Here is a 26,506-nt window from a genome sequence, read left to right as displayed (position 1 = left end):
AATTCATCACTTCACTCTACCCCCTACCAGCCCCCCCCCCCCCCCTTATTCCAAAAAAATGTAAAAAGAAATAAAAAAACTTCCACCCCCTACCCCTACTACCACCACCCCCCACAACCCATCCCAAAAAAAATTAACAAAATTTTAAATTTTTTCATTAAATTTTAAAAAAATAAATTAAAAAATTACCACCCCACCCCCTACCAGCCCCCCCACAGCCCCTACTCCCCTACCAGCCCCCTTCCCCTCCACACACCCATCCAAAAAAAAAATTATTAAAAAATTTTAAAAAAAATTACCACCCCCACAACCCCCTACCCCCTTCCACACCCCATCCAAAAAAACATAAACTTCTTTTTAAAAAATTAAATCACATCTCTTTGAGTCCGGGGAAAATGCAGACCAAGGTACTAATTATCTTCTTAGTACTCTTTAAATTATAAGTAAGCATGTTGTTTGTTTGCATTTGCTTGTTGGGTGTTTGAACTTGATGTTACGCCCTGAGCCTAGTAAGAATAAACTCATTCGAGGACGAATGTTCCCAATGAGGAGATATTCTAACATCTCGCAATTTGAAATAACCAGGAAGAAGCTAATAAGTGGAAATAGTCATTTTTGGAAATAAAGAAAATCTGGAAATTTGTTTAAGTTAGGAAAAGTTAAGTTTTGGTCAACTTCAAACAGATATAACTCCTAGATCAGGATGATTTAGGTGTACTTCCAGATATGTTTGGAAAGCTCTTGGAATGATCTTTCCAACGCCGCCGAGTTTGCGCGATTCCGAGTTCGTATGAGTAAGTTATACCCTTTGGAAGTTGGGTTGTTGGATTAAGGAAAGTCTAATCCGGATTTTGGAAGGGTAATTAGTCTTTTCCTTATGTAATTATTCTAATTCGTTTTAGGAGATTAATTGTTGTAAAACCAGATTTTGGTCAGTTTAGAAAAGTTAGAGTTTACGCTAGGGCTTGGAGAAAAGAGAAAAGAAGAGAAAGGAGAAGAGGAAGCAAGATTCGTCGATTTCGTCAAGGATAGGTTGTGAATTTCGTCGAGGGTGATCCCTACAAGGTATGTGAGATCACATAGCGTTGGGTTAGTTCACCCACGCGCCAATCATGATTCAATTCAGCAAAATATGTGTAATTTGAAAGTAAATCCTTTGAGTTCTTGATAAAAATTCGTTTGAATTCTTGTGGGTTGTTTTGTTGAAGTTTCTTGCGATTTGATTCATGTTTCCGAGTGTAATTTCGGTTTGAATCTGTCATGTATTGAGGGTATAAATGATCCTAAGTGTTTGGGGAAAGAACCATTGAAGTTTAGAGGATTTAGAGTTGACAAACGGAGAAGATAAGTCGTCAAACACCTGGGAAGGGAGTGGGGCGTCGCGCCAGCCAGCGCTCCCCAAAGCAGTCCCTGAATGTGGGGCTCTGGGGTGACGCGCCAGCCAAAGTGCCCCAACTTGTTCTCTGAATGTTGAAGGTTGGCGCCCTGCGCTTCTCAGAGCGCCAGGGACGCCAGTTCTTCCCATTCTTCCCCTGTCTTTTCGTACTTGTTCCTTAGCAATGTACCTATGTTTTCTAGTTGATTCCAACACTCTAGGTACATCTAAACATCATGAAATCAGCCATAAACATGAGATCATGAACCTTGAATCCATAATCCAATTCAAGAAAAGTTAGGATCAAAGTCAAGAGAAGTTAGGAGTCAAGTCTAGAAGTAAAGAAGCAAATCAAAGCAAAGTTTATACTGTTTTCAAGAGTCTTTCACAACGTTTTAACTTTGTTTTAAGACTTAAAGTTCAAGTTAAGCAAAGAGTAAAGTTTGAAGTGCATTTTCTTCAAAAGAGTATATCGGGACTATGTATTCCTAAAGAGTAAATGTTTTCACATTTAAACAAGAAAGAAAACTGAGATTTCCAAGATAACCTTTGAGCTAAGTTTTTGAGCACTAATCTCAAATCACAGAAGAAGTATGTTTTTAAACATAAAGAGCTTATCATGTTTTAGGAGTAGTATTGAGCATCGAATTGGGGGCAAGTATGAGTTTAGATAACTCACGCCTCCATAAAACCATGTAGCCACCATGGGTAGAAAAAGGTCATACTTTTTAGATGAATCCTTTTCACAATAGACTAGTGGATCCACTTAGTACTTCAGGTCCATACCTCTGGTCGGGTAAAGGATGTGCTGGCAGCATAAGGTAGATCGGTGTATCATCACTATAACTCCCACATAATTTATTGTATTTTTATATACATCAGTTTATTGTATTTTTACATACATTTCAGAGTTATGTTGTATCCTTGTATATACACAGAGTTGACATCATGTTTTTAAGCACCTTTTCTTTAAATTGCACTTGTTTCAAACTGCTTTATATTGAAATGAGTTCAGCTAAGTATTCATGAGTTGAGAAGAGCCAAGGTAAGTGTTTCTTTCAGATTCCCTCTCAAGCCTATGTTGTTTTAGCATTCCAACTCGCATACTCGTACATTCAATGTACTGATGTCAGTTGGCCTGCATCGTTTTATGATGCAAACATAGGTAACTAGAATCGGCATTCCAGCGCATCGTTGATCCAGTGAGCAGTTCAACGTCAGTCGGTAAGCCTCCTTGCATTCCGGAGGATCTATTTTCATTGCTTTCTAGTTAGTTCATTAGGATGTTGCGGGGTTTGTACCAACATTCATCTCAATTGTTTTAGAGGCTTCATAGACAGTCATATGTTAGTCCTTTGAGTCTTTTCATTATCATTTGTTATTGCTAAGACTTGGGTTGCCACTTTTGGCCAAATTGAATGTTTAACCTTTAAACATTATCAGTAAGTATGAATATTGTCTTCCGCTGAGTTAAGTAAGTCAAGCCAAGGGTTCGCTTGGGGCCAGCAATGGTCTTCTAGTGCTAGTCCCACCCAGGGTGTAGGCTCGGGGCATGACAATATCTTCCTAGGATTCCTCCTTTTCCTTCTTTATTTTTTCATTTTTTCTTACCAAAATAATTGTGCTTTTAAAAATTTCAGAAAATACCTATACTTACATTTTCTTTTTCCTCACTAATATTATACTATTTATATCTTTCCAAAACTCCTTCTTTTAACTTCTTTATTTATTTTAAAAAACATTTACCAATATAATTGTAATTAAACTATTACAAACGTAATTGTTATTTATATATACAAAAATAAATAAAATCAAATATAGGAAAAGTTATATTTATCTCTTTTTTCTATTCTTTGTTTTGATTTTTTTCTAATTTTTCACAATTAATTATTTTAAAAACTCTTAAAATATTACAAACATAATTGTTATTTATATATACAAAAATAAATAAAATCATATATAAGCAAAGTTATATTTATTTCTTTTTTCTCTTGCTTTTTTGATTCCTTTCTAATTTTTTACAATTAATTTATTTTAAAAACTCACACCTCTACATTTATAAATGATACTCTTAATTATATTAATAAAATACTCATAATTATCTAATATTTCATATTTATTAGTTTCATTATTTAATTTTGCATGTCTTAAAAGATGGGAGAAAAAAGTATTTACTTATTTTATAAAATTAAAAGAAATATTTGTCCAATTCAATCAACTACCTCCTACTATAATTGTCTTCTTTACTATAAATGATACTCTAAATTATATTAATTAAATACTCATAATTATCTAATCTTTCATATTTATTAATTCCATTATTTAATTTTGCATGTCTTAAAAGATGGAAGAAAAAAATATTTACTTATTTTACTTTTTAAAAAATTTTAAAAAAATTATTCACTTCAATCAAATTTTCACCTCCCCTAAAATTGTCTTCTTTATTATAGATTTTAATGTATATTTATGTATTCACCCCCCTTCAATTTTTATAATTCTTAATTAATTTTATTGATGTAGATTAATAATATATTACAAGATGAGAGATGAAAAGACAAAATTAATATATATATATATATATATATATATATATCTTTCACTACCAAACTATGCATATATGAATCAACCATGTTAGTGTAGTTGTGCTTGGGAAATGCTCCAACATAATTATCAATGTATTTTTTTTTATAGTAGCAAGTCATCTAATGAGATGATGTATTTATGGATATTTATTTTAATTACGCTTACGTATATGTGTTTTATTCCCAGTAAAATTTCTTTATAGACTAAGATTTCTCATCTTATTGGTTGGAAATTTTATATTTTTTCTTTATTACTATTTTTTGCTCAACATGTGCTAAATTTTGATGATTAATTCTATGTCATATATATCGAGAAGCTTGGTACATATAATAAATTTCTTCTAAAGCAATTTTATGCAGTCAATCTTTAAATTCATAAAAACAATTTCTGCACCTATTTTTTTTTTTTTTATGATATATATTTTATCTTAGATTAAATTTGTTCAAGAATATGATAAGTGATTGATACTATGTAACTTTGAAAACTGTTTTAAAGTTTATGACTCAAAAATATTGGTAAAAATTAATTTCATAAAAAGAAATTAATCATAATTATATTTGTAAATATTTTTTAAATTAAATAAATAAGGCAAAAGAAGGAACAAGGAATTAAAAAGAAAATAAGAACTCTTCTATTACAAATATATATATATATATAGGTGTGTGTGTGTGTTAATTTTTCATCTCCCATAGTTTAATATATTATTTCTCCACAATAATAAAATTAATTAAGAATTATAAAAATTGAAGGTAGATGAATACATGAATATATATCGAAATCTCTTAATAAAAAAAAAACATTTATAATAGGAGGTGAGAAATTGATTGAATTGAATAAATATTTTTTCATATATATCGAAAAGCTTGGTACATATAACATATTTCTTCTAAGGTAATTTTATGGACTCAATTTTTAAATTCATAAAAGCAAATTCTGCTCCTATTTTATTTCAAATTCTTTTATGATATATAATATTCTTAAATTAAATTTGTTCAAGAATATGATTAGTGATTGGTACTGTGTAACTTGGACAACTATTTTTAAGTTTATGACTCAAAAATATAGGCAAAGGTTAATTTTATAGCAAGAAATTAAAAAGAAAATAAGAAGTCTTTTATTACAAATAAATCATTTGTATTAAAGAACATGCACAATGCATAATATTTGTTAATGCATTTAAAACAATTGTTATGAGTAGTGTGAGAGTCAAAACTATTCACTAAGTAACGGTAATATTTTAATTTTTCATGTTAAAGATATCATTTAAGTAAATTAGTAACTTCTTTCTATATTAATGATATATTTAGAAGTTGGATAATTCATCTCCTTTGTCATATGTTTATAAATGTAGTTAATACCTTTTGTTTGGGAAAAAAAAAAGAAGAAGAAGAAGAAGAAGAAAGTGCATTATCCACAAAAGTGAAATTGTTCAATTTTTTTATCTATTCTATATAATAGATGACTCAATATTATTAATTGATGGTTCATCAATTATTTTTATTTTCTTATTATTTTTTAATTATCTATATCGTATATACACATAAAATTAAGCATATACAAAGCGTTATGATACTTTTTTCTAACAAAATTCATAATTTTTTTTCTCATTTTCATATTGTTTTCATCTAATTATTTTAAAGAATCTAATATATATTAATAAGAAAAAATCAGCTACATAATCAAAAATCTGATGTGACACTTTTCTATGGCCACCATTTTTATTTATTTATTTCTTATTTTTTTTTATCTTTTCTTTCTGTTTCTTTCATTTACCTGTGTTAAAAAACTATTGAAGAAGACGAAGGAAAAATAATGTCCAGTATATTAGCGGCACTTATGCATATCGATAACTATAACATATAAATGTAAGAATTAAAATAGAAATAAAAAAAAAACAAGTCTTAGATCTAATCAAAATAAAATTTGTCACTTTGTTTCTACTTAATTTATAAAACGTTCATTCTAAATTATTGTTATACCGCACAAAGCGCGGACAAGTTTTCTAGTTAAAACTAAACTGGAAGGAAAGAGATTGGGGTACTTGGTTTTCATATCATCTTTGGCACCATCACTAACTTATTCCTCCAAAGGACTTTCATAGAAAAAACTTATTTATTTCTCAATTTCTGAACCTGATGATCAAGAATCTCAATTGGGACCTCTTTGTAGGAGAGACTTTCTTTCACATTGACACTTTCTAAAGGCACAACTGATGTCGGATCACCAATGTATTTCTTCAACAAGAAAACATGAAACACTTGACGCACTGATGCTTAATTTTAAGACAAATCCAACTCATATGCCACGTTACCAAAATGCCTCATAATCTTATATGGCTTACATAACGGAGACTAAGCTTCTCTTTCTTACCAAACCTCATCACACCCTTTATGGGTGAGATTTTCAAATAAACTCAATTGTCAATGAAAAATTCAAGCTCTCTTCTCTTCACATCTGCATAAGATTTCTGTCTACTTTGAGTCATTCTTAACCTATACATGATAAGCCAACTTCAAACCAACAATAGGAGACCTATGCCTCTTACAATAGAGTGCCTCAAATGTAGCCATCTGAATGCTCGAGTGATAACTATTAATTTAAGAAAACTCAATCAAAGGAAAATTATCATCCCAATTACCTTTAAAGTCAATCACACAAGCTCTCAACATATCCTTAAAAGTCTAAATAGTCCATTCGGCTTGACCATAGTCTGCGGGTGAAAAATTGTGCTAATCTTAACTTGAGTACCAAGACCTTTCTAAATGATCTAAAAAATTAAGAGGTTAACTGGGTACCTCTATCTGAAATGATGGATAAGGCACACCATGGAACTTAACCATCTCCCGAACATAGAGCCTAACATAGTCTTTGGCTGAATAACAGGTCTTCACAAGAAGAAAATGTGTTGTTTTAGTCATTCGGTCTATAACAACCTAAATATAATCATGTTGTCGATGAATGCAAGGTAAACCTATAATAAAGTTCGTATTCAAATCTTCCTACTTCCAAGTAGGAATGTTAATATCTCGGGTCATACCTCTCGATTTCTGATGCTCAACTTTCACTTATTGATAATTTTGACACTTATCCATAAATTCCCCAATATCCTTCTTTATCTCGTTCTTCCAATAGGCTTCTCATAGATCATGGTAAATCTTAGTGGTTCTAGGGTGAATAGAATACAAAGAATTGTGACTTTTAATAATATATGTTGCCTAAACTCATCAACATCTGGAACACACAAACGACCTTGATAATGAAGCACACCACCTCCCCCTAAGTAGAAAGCCTCAATAGTTTATCCAGAAACCATTTTCTTCAATTAAACCAAAATTAAGTCATTATTATGTTTTGCCTTAACATATGAAACAAAAGATGATTTTGAGTCATTTTACACAATAACACCACCGTCCTCTGAATCAACCAAAAAAACTCCCAAATGGGCCAATCTATGCACATCTCGAACCAACTCTTTTTAATCATGCTCAATGTGAGTAACACTGTTAATGGGCAATCTACTAAGAGCATCGACAACCATATTTACCTTACTCAGATTGTAAAGGGTACTCATGTCATAGTCCTTCAATAATTCAAGTCACCTCATTTGACAAAGATTCAAATCCTTTGATTAAACAGATACTGGACTCTTATGATTAGTGAACACATCCACATGAACACCATAGAGATAGTGTCTCCACATTTTCAAAGAAAAAACCACCGCCACCAACTCCAAATTATGAGTCGGGTAATTCTTCTCATTAACTTTAAGTTGCCTAGAAGCGTATGTTATCGCCTCACCAGTTTGCATCAAAACACAACCAAGACCAATTATAGAGACATCATAATATACAACAAAACCATCTGAACGTTCTGGTAAAGTCAAGATTGGGGCTGAAGTAAATCAAATCTTACATCTTGGAACATCCTATCACAAGTTTTGAACCATTGAAATTTCACTTTCATCTGAGTCAAAGTAGGCAAAAGGGAAGCAATAGAGGAAAACCCTTTTACAAACTGTCTATACTAAGCAGCTAAACAGAACAAACTCTGAATATCTGAAAGGGAAAGAGGTCTATGATAGTTCTTAACTGCGATGATCTTTTTAGAGGCATAACAATAATAAAGCCAATTCATACCAACAATAACATTGAAATCGAGCATATCTAGCTCTACTAGATCAATTGAGGTGATTTCTGAAAAACTCAAATTAGACAGTTTCTGAAAACCCGTTTAGCTAAGACTGAATCATTGACATGAATAGAGTCTGAGAAGGGTTCTAATAGGATTTCAAGATTGATATCAAACTTCATAGAAATATAAGAAATCATGAAACTCTTGGATTTAGCAAGGCATAACCATCAAACTGAAAGACTTGAAACATACCAGTGACCAAGTCAAGGTAAACCTCCTTATCATGTCGAGTTTGAAGAGCATAAAACCTATTCTAACATTTTTTGCCATAAGAATGAGATGAAGTACCTTTTTGAGTCGAGCGACCTGAAGAAGGGTTAGGCTGAGCACGTTGACAACTATCTCCACCTTTGCTAGCAATCGAAAGGTAATTCCTCAAGCTATGACCAATCTTACCACAAAAAAAAACATGCACCAGAATCGGCAAAACAGTCTCCCAAAGAGTTCTTCCCACGCTTTTGACATGTGGGGAAAGTTTGTTTACTAGAAGCATTACCTTAAGACTTAGGGCTAAACGGTGTATCTTTGTTGAACTTCAGAAACTGAGCACTAGTAGAAGATGGAGACGGGACTCGATGTCTCTATCTAAATGAGAATGACCATCACCACTGGATATCTTATGAGAATAGTCTTCAATATCTGTCTGAGCCCTCTTAGTCTCCCTAGCACTCTCCTTAAGCTTCTTTTCCTTAATCTATTAGGCATGAGTCATCAACCTTAAATTGTCCATATCCTTTATCAACATGGAAAATCTAGACTCTTTTAGCACCATTTCTGAAACACCAAAAACAAACTTGCTCATTCGAGCTCTAGAATTGATTATCATCACTAGAGCATATTTAGAAGGTTGAGTGAACTTTAAGGAATATTCCTTCATGGTCATACTTACTACCTTGCCTCAAATTGATGAATTCTTGAACCATGGCTTCTCTCATCTTAAAAGAATCGATCAAGAAAAACTCATTCGAATTTATCCCAATCCAAGGGACCCACATCAATAGCCCTTTTTCCTTTTATTGTTTGAACCATATTTGAGCAACACCGTTCAATTGGTAAGTGCCCAAGTCCACACTGTCCATCGGCATAATCCCCATAATCTCGATAATCTTTTGAATTCCTTTAACAAACTTTTGTGTATTCTTGTCCATCTTAGAGCCATAAAATTTCAAAGGATTCATCCTTGTGATGTCTAGGACTCAAGTCGTTGGTGTCCCCATATTTGAGTTTGACATGAGCTACAACCTAATGGCTGGCTTGAGTGATGAGTTTTAGATTTTGACTTATTTAGGGCATGGTTTTCATAGTTTTATTATCCTCAAATGCCTAATTTATGCTCTAAATTGATGTTAACATGTTGATTTTCAACAATAAAGGCTAAGGAGCAAGGGAAGGACATTACTGAGCAAAAATGAGCAAAAAAAGCTGAAGAAGTTGAAGAAAGGCAATCCTGATGATCGCCAAGACCACTCGGTGAGCCGCCGAGTGGATCTTTAGCTCGCTTAAAGTTCCAACATGTTAGCCTTGGGGAATAACCTACTTGGCGATGGAAATGGACAGTCAGTGGACCGCCGAACGGATTAGCGACCTCGATCCTAACCGCTTAAAGTCACAGAACCCCGAGAATAAAGAGCCAAGGCAAATCGGCGATGGAACGGAGCAAAGGGCGCGTCGCCGACTTGGTCAGCGACGCTCGACTTACTTTGCCTAATGGCTCTGAAAGCCAAAATTTGAGAAACTATAAATTGATTTTCAAAAAGCAGAAAAGGTATAAAATCTTTTAGGAATTCTTTAGAGAAGTCTTATCAAGTTTTTCCTGAGTTTTTCATTGTAGAACTTAGAGCTTTTGAGACTTGATTTAAGGAATTTTCAATTGAGTTTTTGAATTAAGTTGATTCGAAGCATCGTAGAGATTTTGGAATCATTATCCTGTTCATGGATAACATAATTGGTAATTGTTTCTTCATTTTTATGATGTATGGCTAAAACCCCAAATCTTGGGGTGTGATCATGTGATTATTGGTTTTAATTAGCTTATGGGTATTGTTGTTTACTGCTTTAAATGTTTAATTGAAGTGTGTTTAGTCGATTTTTGTGTATTAACTCATGAATTGTAGTTGCAAATGCAATTTTAGCTTAGTGTTTTGGGCCTGTTCGAGAGAGAGGTTTTAAAACCAAGTTATCGATCGATGATTGTAGTGTTTGAGCTGTTGTGGGTTTAGCTCGAGAGAGTGAATCTTAACTCATTCCTACCCATCTAGCTCGAGAGAGTAGATAAATTAAGGTTTTGGGCTGTTTATAGTGTTAAGCTTGTCGAGGTTTGAGAGAACTCGATTGAATCGTAATAGTTGTTCGAGAGAAAACTATTGCATGTATAGTCTAGCCTATCCATTGGGAATTAACAATTTATTAATAAACTTCAATTACCCATATAGTGAAATTAGCCGATAATCGATCACATCCCCGAGAATTCCTCTTCTACTTATATAATCCCATGTTTTCGTGATTATCATAGTTGTTAATTGACAAACCAAATCCCCCCATCTGACATTCGTTGTCAAACCTTTAACTTACTTTGTTTGATTTTGATAATGTCTACTTCTATAACCAATATAAATCACAACTTTTACTTCTTAATTGAATTATGTATTGTACCGCTCCCTGTGGGTTCGACCCCAACTCTTTGTTGGGTTTTATATTAGATAACGATCGCTTACACCTAGTATTGGATGAGGTGTAGTTTGAGCATTTATCATGGTGTTATTGAATTCTCTTGTTGAAGTTGGTTTGTGATTTGATTGTGTTGTAGTTGAACCCTTTTTACCTTTTTGTGTGTTGTTTGTTGCCTTTGAGCAGGTGACGAAATAAGTGTCAATGGAAGCAATGCCGGTCAACTGGGACAAAATGACGACATTGGTAACTTGAACGATGTGAATGAAGTACAAGTGAATATGGTACATTTGGGTGGTGTAGGTGTTATCCGGTTGCCTCATATTGAAGGGAATGCGGTGTTCCACATGACAAGCACGATGCTACAACTCTTGCAAATGAAAGGGTTATTTGGAGGCTTGGCTCATGAGGATCTCCATGACCATATTCAAAATTTTGTGGATGTTTGTGGTCCCTTCTTGTTCAAGAACATGTCCTAAGAGTCAGTTTGACTCTGATTGTTCCTTTTTTCTCTAATGGGAGATGCTACCAAGTGGTTTGCCGACTTACCTAGGGACTCCATTACTACTTGGGATGAATTGACCAAAGCGTTCTACACAAGGTTCTTTCCTCCTTCGAGGATGATGTCATTAAGAGATAATATCCAAGGTTTCAAACGCTTGGATGGTGAGCCAATCCACGAGACTTGACTACGGTTCCAAAAATTGCTACTTCAATGTCCGACTCACGGACTCCCAAACAACGTCTTGCTACAACATTTCTACCGGAGTTTAGATTCGGTGAAAAAATGAGTGGTTGATCAACTTGTTCAAGCAAGACTTGATTGAGAAAATTAGGTAGAAAATAGCACAAGACTACAATCCTGGATTCCTTGTTCCTTAACAAGTTTTGTGAAAACTTTAGCGAGTTAGTTATCTTTTCAATTCGTTTAGATTATGTTGTTTAGTTATTATGTAAGATTTGTAAACTTGAATAATGCTTTCGTTGTGCATATTCTAATATTTGTCATTGTTCAAACACAGTGATTATAGCTACCTCTACTAGACATCTATCATTTGTAGGGAAATTACAGGTTATCAACTCTATTATCTTCTCCTTACATAAATAACTATTGAATCAGTGAAAATTCTACTGTGATGCAATGAACTTGAATGCCTTTAAAAAAGTGAGATATTCGCGACTCAGCCTAAAAATACTTCAATTTTTTCTTCATTTTAATTTTTACTAACAATTATATTATCACTTACACTTTTTCTTTGCTTAATTTAGAGAGGTCAAATTACAAGGTTCACCAAGAAAAATAATGTGTCTACTATCTAAAAATCAAACCAATTCTTGTGAATAAAATAGTTGTCTAATTAATATTTTGGACAAATTATATAAAGTATACTACAAATACATAACCTTGATATCAAAAGGGAACTTAGAACAATAGTCAATCATAAACAAGTTAATACATTCCCAACAACATTTAGGCCCTTGACCTCTTAATAACATACATTTTAATATTACCTCACCTCCTCCAAGTCACACTCAAAATAAATTACAAAAATCATTATATATGTGAAACTAAATAAGAAAAGAAAGAAAAACCCCTCTTATCTTATATTCATCAAGAACCAAATTTCAATTCAACAATATTTAATTATGCTTGTTAGTCATGAGCATTTTCCCTGTCAAACCACAAGCCAAAGCTTCTCTAGGTATATTCTTAACAAGATGAACACCCTCAGCCAATATTACTCCCATTCCCATATGCAAATGAGGTTCAATGTGACAATGAAAAGCCCAAACTCCAGGATTATCCGTCACAAATCTTAGTGCTGTCCATCCATAGGGATAAATCACAACAGTATTTCTCAATGGTGGATTCTTTAAATTGAACTTCTTCACATGTTTTTCACTAAACTTCCCTTCACCATATCCCAAAACCCAAAAATCATGTCCATGTAAATGCCATGGATGAATTTCACTTGCACCTTTACCTAATGCATTGGCATTTTGTAGTATAATGTCAATTGTAGTATTCATCTTTAGCATATACACACCATTTCCATATGTAGCATTAGAATTTGGTGCTTGTTTCATTACATCATAGTCTATAGGGAAATTATCCGGTGGAGGTCTAGTATCGAAAGCATTGTTTATTCCATATCGAATAGACCCTAAGTAGGGAGTCGTTGGTAAGACTAATGACACGTTATTAATAGCCCATTTTGTGTAACCATCGATTTTATTCTGAGTATTGAGTAAAATAATACGACGATTGTTCTTAATTGGTGGCTTAGGTGATCCCATTAGGGCAAGAATTTTGTTAGAAAATGACTTACTATGGTTATAATCATTCCAAAGGGGTGCAATAGGTGGTGGTAATGTTGGGAATTTGGATGCTGAGTTTGGGAGGTAGTTCAATAGAGTGAGGGCTTGAGGTGTTTTTGGTTCTCTTCCTCTTACACTTGTTGAAATCCAATAGTTTTTGGAAGGGTCTTGATTTGTGGTGAAAAGAATTGAATAGCTTTCACCTGAATAAATGTCTATGTCTTGTACTGAAAATGGTTGAACATAGTTTCCATCTGCCTCTACCACCACCATCTTGTGACCCTATATAAACATAGACATGATGAATACATGTGAGCATTGATGTAACATGTTTCGCTTATCAAAAGTCAGTATACCTAATCTTAATCTGAAACTATATTTGATTAGATCAACACAATATTTTAAAATAAAATTTCTACATTCAAAACTGATATAAACTGCATTTCTTCTCATATTAATATGATATAAAAATATAATTTATATCTCAAAAATATTATACTTACCTTTTGTGTTAGTAAAATACATGTTGCTTGCCACTATGATACCAACTTCTATATGTTATGCGGCATGCGCACACATGAACTTTCCTTGTGCTAATTAAGTTGTATCTTCCATTATATATGCCTTTATCAAATTCAATTTTCTAAGTGACATACATATATATCGAAAAAAATCATAATTATTTTTTTTTTAAAAAAAAAAAAAGAATGTCCAATTACTACAAGGTTCTTGAATATTGTTAGTATATATTCCTTCATAGGTTATTGCATTCCACAAATATGAACAAACTACTTAGTATCAAAATAGAAGTAATTTCTCAAGAGTCTTCTACTTTTCTATATCATCTTCTATTTGTTATTAATTATAATTCACTTCCATCTCAAAATAAAAAATCACATTGAGATTCATAGTCTAGTTATTCTAAGACAACATATGTGAAATTACACTAGACATATTATTGATTATTATATTTATGATTTAGCTGAATCGATAAAAAAAATTCACTTTACCGACACAATCACACGGTACTATGCTAATGTAAGCCCTATCTACGTACGTACCAAGGAACCACATGAAACTAAGAATTTAAATTAAAAGTTGTCAACAACCTAGATCGCCCTACACCCTACCTCCAAGAAACCTCCAAAGTAAGGAAAATGTAGAGAATATATACTAGAAAAACTAATTGCACTACCATCCAATAGCACAACTATAATATTGGTACTTTTATCTTTTTGGAAAATGTGAATTAGAATATAATGTACAAAAGAGAGAGATTTTGTGTATAACTTTACCCCAATTGCCAAGTTGAGTGAAGCCAATGCAGTGGTACTGGCTAACCTAAGCCTGTACGTCTTGTTGGGGCGCACGCGGAGAATCTGAGGTGCGTATTGCTCACCCCCTCTTAACTTGCACTGTGGAAGCCGTGGGTTGCTAAATTGCGCCGCCATTGAACAATTGTATTGACCTCTCCCATTTATCAACAATGTCTGATTTTTTTCAATACCATAAGAAATGTAGAAATTAATAAAAAAATAAAGTCATAATTTATGTTGCTCGAACTCTTTAAAAATATCATCGAATACATGTCAGATTCTTTAAAAGTACTGTATTTTTTAAGGATTTGACATGAATATAACCACATTTTTTAAGAGTCTCACCAACATAATTAGGTTATTATCATTCTCGTGAAGTTAACCTTTTAAAAATATAAAAATAAAATGGTATTAATACAAGAATAAAAACAAGATAACTTGTCAACTTTAGTGCTAATTTATTAATGATTAAGTGATAAATTAAAGTAGTAATGCTTATGAATTAAGTGATAGTAACAACTTGTTAACATAATTATTTGATTATGATTTATTTGAAAGATGAAGAAAAATTAAGTTTGTTAATTTGTAGGGAAAAAACATATTTTGCATAAGCTACAATAATCACTATATATATATATATATTTCATTGTTGTTTTAAATCGAAGAAACTTCTTTAAAATATTTATTCTTTTCAAATTATTTGTCTATTGTCGAAGTTTTATTAATAAATATAAGAATATTATTAGTAATTAAAAAAAAAAACATCAAGGAGATTACTGTAGAACGTGGTCTTCAAAAAGTCAAGAATAATTAATTGAAGATTCTTGTCTATAGCATAAGGAAAAGAACAAAAATATTTGAATTATTAATAAATGAATAATTGTTAGCATGTTGCTTCATCTATCCCTATACTTAAGAGTGAAGTTAAGAGAGAGGGAGAAAATGTAAATACTTTTATAACTATGTTATTTGTCTGAATATTTTTTAACTGTTATTTAATTAAATGTATTGTTATAGAGACTTTATAATATAGCATAACATAAAGAATCAGTTTTAAAAAGAAGTTTGATCGTTATTATAAAAATTTGCATGTATAGATAATATCATGTCCGAAAATAGAAGACAGCATAAATCTTAGTTTAAAATATTTGAAATGAAAAAGGATCATTATATCGAATAAAATGGAAATTAATTAAGAGAAAATGATTCATTTAAGAATGAAAGTTGAATTCTAAAGAACTTTCACTTTTTTCCACTCTAAATTACTCGCACTACAAATTAAAAAGAGAGGTATGAATAAAACTTATAAAAACTATATGAGATCTTAATTATTTTAAGTTTGGTTATGAAAAAATTTCACTTTTCTTCAGAGTTGAACGCGAAAGAAAATACATTTATCCATAAAATTTTGAAATTCAACTTCTTCCTGAATTCCAAGAATTTGAAAAACAACAAATAGTATTCTTCACTCCAAATTACTAGAAAAAAAAATAAAAACAACTTCAATTTTCATTCTTAACTAAAAACAAATTTTTAAATATAATTTTTTGTTTTAAAAATAAAAAAATATTTTTAAATTTTTATAATAAAGCATGGACCAACGTCCACTTATGGATTATAATGGTACGAAAAAAACATCATCATTCAAAGAAACATAACTTTTTCGAAGTGATTTCATGATCAAAGCGTGTATAAAAAGAAGGAAAAAAAACTCATACAGAAAAGGGGTTCAGATTTGTCAAAAAGTACAAAAAGAAGAAAGAACATTAATTAAACGAATTCAAATGAAGATGGGAGCCTTAGTTGAACACATAATTTTTAAGTAAATAAATGTGTACTAATTTTTATAATAATTTGAACTTTAAGTATTAAACGTGACAAAAAGAACATTAAAGGTGGGAGATGGCTTTAATTTTACACCATATATATTTAATTGATTAAATTAAACAATTTGATAAATCTCTTTATAGATTTCTTAAACAATAAAGATTGTAAAATTTGAGTATCAATACCCTACTAAAAAAACATTATTTTTTCGTTGAATTTTTTCACTGAAAAATATTTAGTAACTATTTTTATAGATATTCTGATTTGAATCGATAAGAAAAGGAAAAAGTATACTAATGTTTTCCACTATGTATTTTTCATATCATGAATTGGTTCGAAATAAAAAAAAAATTATTTCTAGTAGCGATACCTGAGGTTCACCAATCCAACGAAGAGGATTTGAAGACAAGTCAACTTCTTGTTCATGTGAACCTTTGTGCCACCAATCACTTAGCAATAAATTGAATTCTCCATCATAATGGAATGGTTCATTTTCACCTTGTGCAACATCCACTATGAGTGAACCATATAGCCCTGCTGATCTTTGCATACCATAGTGTCCATGATAGAAATAAGTCCCGGCCTGTTTTAGATATTTGTTATAATTAATTATTCACTGGACGTTCCATCAGATCAATTTACTAAAAAGTCAGTTATTGAATTGCTTCAAGTCATGATGACAATTAAGTGTGTGTAAATTTCACTTTATTGAAATACTCTACTTCTATATATTGAAGAATATAGAACAATATCATGTTGTATGTTTTTTCTATATAAGATCATATCCAATATTATCACTAATAGGTTAGCTATTTTCCTTTTCATTTTATTAAAATACTCTACTTCTATCAAAGAACATAGAACAATATCATGTTGTATGTTTTTCTATGTAAGATCATATTCAATATTATCACTAATAGGTTAACTATTTTCCTTTTCATATAATTTCACCAAGATTTGTGGGTTTTTTTTTATTTGCTAAAATTATTAATTGTTCTAACTTACTTTAATAAGTAACATGTAACAATACTAAGGCATCTATCAGAAAGGAAGGGCTAAGCAGTAAGCACTAACAATAATAAGGTGAAATACCAATTTTATGTGCTTTTTTTTTTGTCCATCCAAAAAAGTAACATACTTTTATATTCAGTAACAATTTATTTTTGAAGTGCTCATTTTATCTTTAATAAAATTATTAATATTCACACAAATATTTAAAACTTATTTTAGATCAAAAAATATTTTTAAAATGTTATTTTAAAACTTTTGTATTAAGTCAACAGTAAATAAAGGAGGGTATATTTCATAGTGGGTCCATGCTAATTGAAAATGGTTGAGTAGAAAAATGATGTCTAAAGATTTACTAGATCATCAATGTCTAGCAATTATTAAAAGTATATAAATAAGTTAAACAAATTGGACAAATTAAAATAGCTAGGATACTATTATTTTTTTCCAGCAAATGGTATATTCAATTATGCCCACCGATTTAAGTAAATGGGGTCGTTTGGTACAAAGATGCATAATGCAGAAATTATTAATGCATGAATTAGTAATGCATAATTTAGTAATGCATGGATTAGTTTTTATCAAGTGTTTGGTTCATGTTTCCCATTTAATTTTATGTTTGGTTTAAAATTCTAGGAAAAGTTTCTTTCCTATTATATCCTTGAGTTATTATGAGATTTTATATTTCATTTAATTTGTCAAATTAAATATTAAAATATATTTAAAAAACTATTATTAAATTTTGTGGTGTGATATGCCACCATAGAGATCCTTGATAGCATGGTATATTAACCTTAAACTTATCCAAGGATTGTTAAATCTTGGATTAGTTATCTCTCCATTTTCTAGGGATAAAATAAGACATTGTATGAGATATAACTAATCCATGGATTATGTTAAATAAAGTAACCAAACAATGTTTTTGTTGAACTAAATTTTAATCCATAAATTATTTTGATTAATACCTGCTACCAAACGGTATAGTTTAAACTAATTAATCTTTTTTTTCTCTTGTCTTTTGATTTGATTACTATAAGACAACATTTTCCCACCACAGATCAAATCTGTCAATTTCTACATTTTCTAATGCAAGTTGTCAGAAATTAGATTAAAATAATAAAAAGGTACCATTTGAAAATAAGTACTAGTTACTAGCTAGTTAATAAACTTTTAAGATATTTGACTCTTTCATCTTTAATGAGAAGTCTTGAGTTTGAATTTCCTGGTACATAGTTGTCTTTGTTAGAGAGACTCTTATAGAAGGTAAAACACTCCAAAATTTGAATCTAAGACCTCATTAAGGGAGAAACGATCTCATTCATTACATCACAAATTAACTAATTAAATAAATTACAAAAGAGTAAAAGGAAGAATGTACCTTATCAACTTTAAACCTATAGACAAATGTCTCTCCAGCATTAATGGCACACTGAGATATTGCTGCAGTTCCATCAGCCCATGGTGTTCCAAACTATAATTTAAAAAAATAAAAGAAAAAATGAAAGTGAAATAAAAGCCATACTCATAGCCTATAGGAAAAAGGGGCCTCAACGAGACCAATTTGAGAAGGAAAAAAAAAATAAAGATCATAAAGTAAATTATTTAGCATAATTCCATAAGTCGAGTAATGTACACAACCTTATTTCTATCTTGTGAAGGCAGATAAACTATTTTCAGTAGATTCTAAATTCAGGCAAAACATATCAAAAATCAAATATACTGGCTAGTGACAACTTTCAACTTATTAGTTCATAATTTAGCATATATAGTACTCCTATAAGATATATTTACTCAATTGATTCACTTATAAATGACTTATCGATTGATATAGCAAGTTACTTATACTGTCAGTGTATATAAGAGGTCAATTGGGGCATGGGAGACGAGAGGGAGATCACTAACCTGTCGGATCCCATGCCAATGAATGACAACACCTTCAGTATGAAGTTTATTAGTAAGTTCAACAACAATTATGTCCCCAGCTCGCCCCCTAATTGTTGGACCCGGAAATGCACCATTTATTCCCATCACAACACTTTCTTCACCATCTGTTGACCAATGAATATACCCAACTTCCCATTTAAAATGCCTTGTTTTTGCTAATGAATGTCCAACCAACATAAATGACACCAACAATAATAACAATAATCTTGAGGAAGACATATTGATTTGTATAATTAAAAAGAAAGAGAAGTTTTTTGTATATACAAAGCTCACACTAATGGAGCTTTGTATAGTTAGTTTGTGAAAAATGTTGTAAATTGGAACATATATATATAAAATAAATATTGGTAGCTAGATACACTATTTTAGTCTAAATGGGTCGGTGTGTTGAGAGGATTATATCTTTGTATGGGGGCGGCGAATGTAGGATAGGTAGAACATGTTTGTGCACCACTAAAAAAAGAAGAAAAACATGTATTAATTGAGCGGGACAGATAAATAACTCAACATTCAACCAAGTGAATCATATAACGTGCACTTGTTAATTTCAAAAAAGATTATGTTTATATATTTTGAGAAACAAATATATACTTAATTGTACACCAGTGGAGTAGCCACCCTTATGTCAGGGTGTCCAATTGGACACCATTCATCAGAAAATTATACCGTATATATAAATAGAATGATAAACAAAAAGGCTAAATAACATATTTTGGACACCCTTGACACAACAATATGATGTAGCCTAGTGGTTTTAGGCGCCTTGAAAGAGTAAAGACACACAAACTTTAAGTGTTCGTATGTTCAAATCTCACTAGTAGCAATTTATTTTCACTTTTTAAGAAGAGCAGGTTCACTTTAACACTTGGACACCCTTCATAAAATTTCTGACTCCATTGTTGTACACCCTTGTAAATAGAAGTGCACCTTGGGGCATTGGTTGAAAAAGTTATGCATACTAGATTCGAACTTGCAATCAAGCTATCAAAATCAACTATTAATCACACATGTCCAATAATAGTTGTCCACTATACTATTTTAAGATGTCTAATAATAGTTGTCCACTATACTATTTTAGGATATCCAATAATATTTGTCCACTTTTATGAAATCAATGGATAATTTTACATTAGTTCCTAATTTACTCTTATCATTAATTATAGTCATTTTCCTAATACATTTTCCAAGACAATATATTTATTATACTCAAAGGGTAATATAGTAAAATTATCGTTTTATTTATAATTTCTTAAAAAATGTGCAAAATCAATAATGGATAAGTATTTGGACAGAGGAAGTGTTAGTTTAATTTATAACCCATATTTGACTTATATATTTATATTTTGCTATTGTTCACACCATATGATCAATTTAATATGATATTATCCCTCAATCATTATTGAAAGTTTTACTAATGTCTACGTTAAGATTATAATGCCCCTGCGATCTTCGAATATCAGGTTCACCTCTGATTGTTACACAAGACAATAATTATACACTTCGATAAATGATTTTACATTTCTTTTTTACATGATTATCCTATGAAAAGAATATAGACGACATATAAAAGATTAGTGTTGAATACATAATTAAGTAATAATAAAAATTTATGCTTCCTAGTAGCTCAAATTTTTATAATGATGGTCACACAATTTTACATGATGGTTAAGCAAGGACCTTGCTGCAAGGTCATAATATTATTATTTTTATCTAATGTATTTTGAAAATATAATTACATTTTTGAAAAGGAGAAATTAAATGCTAAAGCATTTTACAAAATCTTGAGGGTTTCTAGTGTACAATTAAAAAAATTCAACTTTTTCACCATAATAAAGTATTATATTCGTCCATTATCAAAGATTACTAATTAAATTAAGGAATTATTAATAATATGGCCTCTTGGATTTCTAGCAAACCTTTTTAATTTTTTTCCTGGCAGACTTTTTAATTTTTTATTTTTTTTTGTCTTTTAGGTTTCTGTTGGGGATGGGAGAAATATTATTTGATTGTTTTCTATAAAATGATTTTAAAAAAATGCTATAATATATATTACAATATTTAGGCATTATTTCCTGAATATCATAGAGTAAATAAAACTCTATCTCCTAAATACAAATAAATCCAATGTGTAATCCCTCCTCTTGTCCCCTTAAAAAGGGAAATTATAATTAATAATTCCTAAACTTAACCAAATTATAATTCTGCCCATTACGTTTATTAAAATTTAGTTAATTTATATAGTAAAATTTATTATATTCTATCTCTGACCTAAATTTTGTCAGTGTCTTACTGGTATAAAGGGTATATTGCTAATTTAATGATACATAACAAAAAAATCACAATAAAATACTTTGAATATAACAGGTGTGCTTTTAAATTACCAACAAATTTGGAATATAGCATATATAATTGGTATATATTTTACATAATAATTCTTTTACATTACATATTTACTATAAAATCTACTTATATAATTGGTATAATATCAATGATATAATTCTTTAAAAATGAGGGATTTTACTTCGATGCATATATATTATTTCGATGATTTGGATTGAAATCAACGAAAGAAAATGAAAAAAAAAATCGTATAATGAAAATAAAGAGAAAAAATAATGAAATTATAAGGATGATGGAGATCTTCAATTAAAAAATTAATGTCTTTAATTGTGGACCAATGTTTATTTTCTTAAAACTTTGAAATATGCTATATTTATAAATAAATATGTTATTTCAAGAATAAACAACAGTAATGATAATAATCATCTTTAATAAAAGTCCTCTACCCTGTAAAATTATCATTCTTCTTTTCTCTCTTTTCTTTTCTTTTTTCCCTTAATAATTATGGCTATCATGTAAGCTTCAATGTAACGCAGAAAAATAAATAATAAATACATTACACATTAATTATAAAATAAAACTTTAACTTATACAACATATACATGAACCATCAACAGGGCGTATGAAGGAGGGGTCACTAAGTTCACGTGAATTCATGCCTTCCTTTCGAAATTATATATGTAGTGTTATATTTTTAATAATTATTTAAATATAGACATGTGACTTCACACTTGAAAGATCATATAATGCAGCCTCTCTAATTAAGCAAGGTTAGAAATTTAAATCTTATATCTATCTAATTTTATTTTTCTTTTCGTAATAATACATTCATTATCTCGAAATTCCAAATACACCTCTGACCATAAACATCTTTTTTGGTGTAAAGAACAAATAATTCAGTATTCCCTCTTGTTATTTTCTATTTTCAGAAAAAGAACATCACATAATTGATTAAAAAATATATAATAAAAAGTATTAGAATCAATCATACCACTTGATCACTGAGAAAATTCCAGCTCACATGCACTAGGCTAATAGAGTATAAAGCCAAAAGAAAAGCAACAAAAATAAAAAAGGTGACAAGAGGGAAACTTCATTCAAATCTTTATAAACCAAATGAAATATCTTTGATTTATTTCTCATTTTCAATTTATATATATATATATATATATATATATATATATATATATATATATATATATCAAAAGAAAAGTGAGAAAAGACTTCTGGAATCATTTTTATTTATTTCACTCACTCTATTGCAATTCATAGATTGATTCTTGACATATTATCACAAAAAAAAGTTTTTATTTTATTTTATGAAAAATGACTTTTTGAAATAATATAGAACTATTAATTAAGTAATCATCAGAGAAATTAACCCTATTTTATATGCATTAGTGAAATTAGACTTAAAATTTTAATAAGTAGAAAACTTTGATTTTATGATTTTAAATTTAAAATATGTATAATATATTAAAATGCTCTTGAAAATTGTGATCTCAAAATATCTTACATGAATATTAAAACTAGAGTCATTAAATATAAAAAGTACTATTTTTAGAAAAACTAATTAAGAAGATTCATTAATTGATTTAATATGAACAGTAAATAATAAAGGCATAATAAATAAATGCGTTTTTTTTTTTTTTTAATTTTTGACTCGTATGATATTTGTATTATTCAATATTGGATGTATACAAGTATACATTAAAATTGTACTATAAAGTTAAATAAGTAGACACATGTATCATACATGACATAGTACACGTAGAATGCAAATTATTACATATATGTGCCTATTTTTTCTCAATATTATATAGGTTTAAGTGTCTAGTTATTGCACACTCAAAATTAGAAGACATAAATTCAGTTAAAGCCAAATTAAAAAAAACACATTTATGAATCATGCCAACAATAAAATAACATACACTGAGATGCAACATGCAAGCGTTTATTTATCATGGATACCCCAAATTATTTTAGTATATATACGACATAGCTTGTGATGTATTTATTCTTCTTTTATAAGACTTGACTTGATTATAAGGCTACTAAAGTAATCATTTGAGGCTTTAAAATTTTGAAGTCTCTTAATTATATATATATATATATCATGTATTGATAAATTTGAAAAGAATTTTTTGAATAAAAAATATAATAGTAATAGTTTACTTTATTTAATGTGGAGGTCGTGATAATATTTAAGAAATGGAATAGTGTTAAGTTAATTGTAGCATCCTTTCTTGCATGGATACTTATTTTGTTGACATATTTATATCTTGACGAAAATCATGAACCCACATTATTTCTCTTACATTTACCTTTTCTAATTACCTTTTGTATTTTTATTCTTTCAATATTCTACCTATACCAAACGGTAAAACCCTTTGCATGACACAAAACTTATTCTTTTGTGTTTATACAAAGATCAAACTTATGTTTTGGTACTACAACAAATTAATATTATTTTAGTATCATTATATCAACTTATTCTAATTTAACACAACTATTTCAATGTCATTATATAAGCTTTTTAAATTTGTCAGGTTTTATTATTTTAATATTATATTATATTTTTTCATTGAAATTTTTCTTATTTACCTTCTTACTTCATAAAGTTTGTGTACATCCTACCTTCTAGAGACTTCACTTGTAGAATTACATTGAGTATGTTAAAGTCATTCAATTTATATATGACAACTAAAAAAAAAAAACCTCGCTATGAAATTTGACTTTAGGCCCTCAAACTTGTTGAGACGGCTCTAATAAGAAGTAATATAATTACGGAAAAGCTACATAGTAAGGGAATATATGCTATGTATTTATTATATATAACATAGTTTAATAAAATATAATTTGCAGCTATAATATCCATTTAATAGCTATTTTCTAATTAAAAAGTATATCTTTCAATTAATATTTCTAGGCTTAATTTCAGGCTTGTATTTATTAATTATCTATCTTTTTTCTTCTCTCCCTTCAAATCATATATATATATATATATATATAAAGGAGAAACATAGACAAGGTGGTGTGACACCTCTCTATGGCCTATATTTCTATTTATCATTTTTTTTTCTTTTTTTGGCTTTTTTTTTTCATTTCTTTTCATTAAATAATTTGTTTATTAATTAAAAAATTCAATCATATTTACTCTTCTAATTACATCTAATAAGTTACAACAAAACCTCCATCTATTTACATTCCCTACTTAAATAATATGTCTCTTCAATTTATTTCTAATTATTCTTATGGTTTACACAATCTATAAATAACAATTATCAATGTTCAATGTTCATTTTCATTTTCTCATTCTTTCTTTTTATTAGTATAGTTTTTTTCCCTCTTTTTATTTTTTTTCTTCATCTTTTTTATCAATCATGTACTTAATAATGTCACCATATGGTCTTCATTTTGATAAAGATCATAGATATATTCTTCAAGAATAATCACATGGATGTTCACATTAGTTTGGTACAAATTCATCAAAATGAAGAAGGAATATTTTATTAAGAAGATGGTCATATTAGCACAAAAATTTGAATGATTTCCAAATACTTTGAAGATTCATTCATGTATTGTTTGATTTCAATTAATATTATTCTATGCTTTTTTATTTTATTTTGATTAGATATATAATTTCATGTTATTCAACAAAAATTAAATTATGAAACTCTACTAATCATCATATAAGAAATCTCAATTAGCATTTTTTACTTATTTTACTTTGCTCTTCTTCTTCTTATTATTACGATTATGTGAATGGATGAAAATGAAACATTATACGGTTTTATTTTTGTGTATATCTATTTGTCAAGTTCTAATTAATATTTTAATTTTTGTCATAGTTGGAAGATATAATACTACACATGATACATTTTTCATAGCTATTACATATTGCTGCCCCTAAAAATATATGATATGGTTTGTCATATTAAAAAGCAGTCACAAAATAAATAAATAAATAAATTATCTTTTTAGTATTTTTAAAACTTTTAATTGATAAACAAATTATTTAATGAAAAGAATGAAGAAACAATTTTCCCTTAGTCACATTAATTATATTAAAACTAAAAAAATGTTATTTCTTTAACTTCTCTTAATTATTGTAAATGAGAAACATAAAAAAATTGATGTGACATTTATCTTTTGTCTCCTTTTTTGACCTTTTTTCTTATTTAAATTAATTGATTTTTTTGTAAAAGTAGTTTACTTAATTAAATACAAACAATTAATTATTAATGAAAGAACATTTACAACAAAAAAACTCTTCACATACTAATTTATTAAGAGTAACTATCCATAACTCACACTTTCTAATTTCCACTCTTAATAAATTAATTTTCCATTTTATTTTCTTTTTTTAACCTTCTTCTAATTATAATTTTTTTAAAATAACAATTTTCTTATAGAATATTTTAAGTTATTTTCTCTTAATTATTTAATTACAAACAATATATCTATCTATATATAAAGTTAAAATATTAGATATAAACAAGATAATGTGGTACCTTTCTATATTTATTTATTTTCTAAACTTTTTAGCATTTTCTTTATTTTTTTTCACCGGTGTGATATTTTAAAAAACAATTACTCAATAGTATTATTCTCCATAATTCACATTTCTTGATCTCTGTAACTTCTATTTTTAATTGGTAATTAAAAATATTCATGACTTCAAAACCTTTCATGTGGATAACCCCCTAAATTAATTAATGTGCAAGTTATGTATTTTATCTTATCTTACTTAGTTGCTACAAGTAACAATTTTAAACTTAGGAGATTTTCTATAGAGTTTTATATTTTATTAGCATTATATATATATATATATTATATTATATATATTTATAAGAGTATACTAATAGTTTTGGTATATTTCCATCGTTTTTTTTCCGTTTATGTTGCTATTCTTTTTATCTTGAATGTTTGATTT

At 29.3% G+C, this 26,506-nt stretch overlaps 1 protein-coding gene across 1 annotated transcript; it reads right to left on the bottom strand.

The window, feature by feature from the left end:
* Window positions 1-12,203: 12,203 nt before the first annotated feature.
* Window positions 12,204-19,654, bottom strand: LOC125837894 (L-ascorbate oxidase). Its single transcript, XM_049516966.1, has 5 exons — window positions 19,189-19,654; window positions 18,665-18,757; window positions 16,649-16,861; window positions 14,431-14,625; window positions 12,204-13,417 (listed from the first exon to the last, which is right to left on the bottom strand). The coding sequence occupies exons 1-5, from the start codon at window positions 19,447-19,449 to the stop codon at window positions 12,458-12,460; spliced, it is 1,722 nt and encodes a 573-aa protein (XP_049372923.1). The 5' UTR covers window positions 19,450-19,654; the 3' UTR covers window positions 12,204-12,457.
* Window positions 19,655-26,506: the final 6,852 nt, after the last annotated feature.

Source organism: Solanum verrucosum, unplaced genomic scaffold, assembly GCF_900185275.1.
Source record: "Solanum verrucosum unplaced genomic scaffold, falcon-dt-bn FXZP01000262.1, whole genome shotgun sequence".
NCBI lineage: Eukaryota > Viridiplantae > Streptophyta > Magnoliopsida > Solanales > Solanaceae > Solanum > Solanum verrucosum.
This window is presented reverse-complemented; position numbering and strand designations above follow the sequence as displayed.

Bases quoted from the DNA above. Each gene is read 5' to 3' on its own strand.
- LOC125837894 (XM_049516966.1), bottom strand. From the start codon at position 19,449: ATGTCTTCCTCAAGATTATTGTTATTATTGTTGGTGTCATTTATGTTG. The intron at 18,758-19,188 runs GTTAGTGATCTC...TTTAAATTATAG, and splicing joins ATTGGCATGGGATCCGACAG to TTTGGAACACCATGGGCTGA. The intron at 13,418-14,430 runs GTAAAGTTATAC...ATGTTTATATAG, and splicing joins CACTCAACTTGGCAATTGGG to GGTCACAAGATGGTGGTGGT.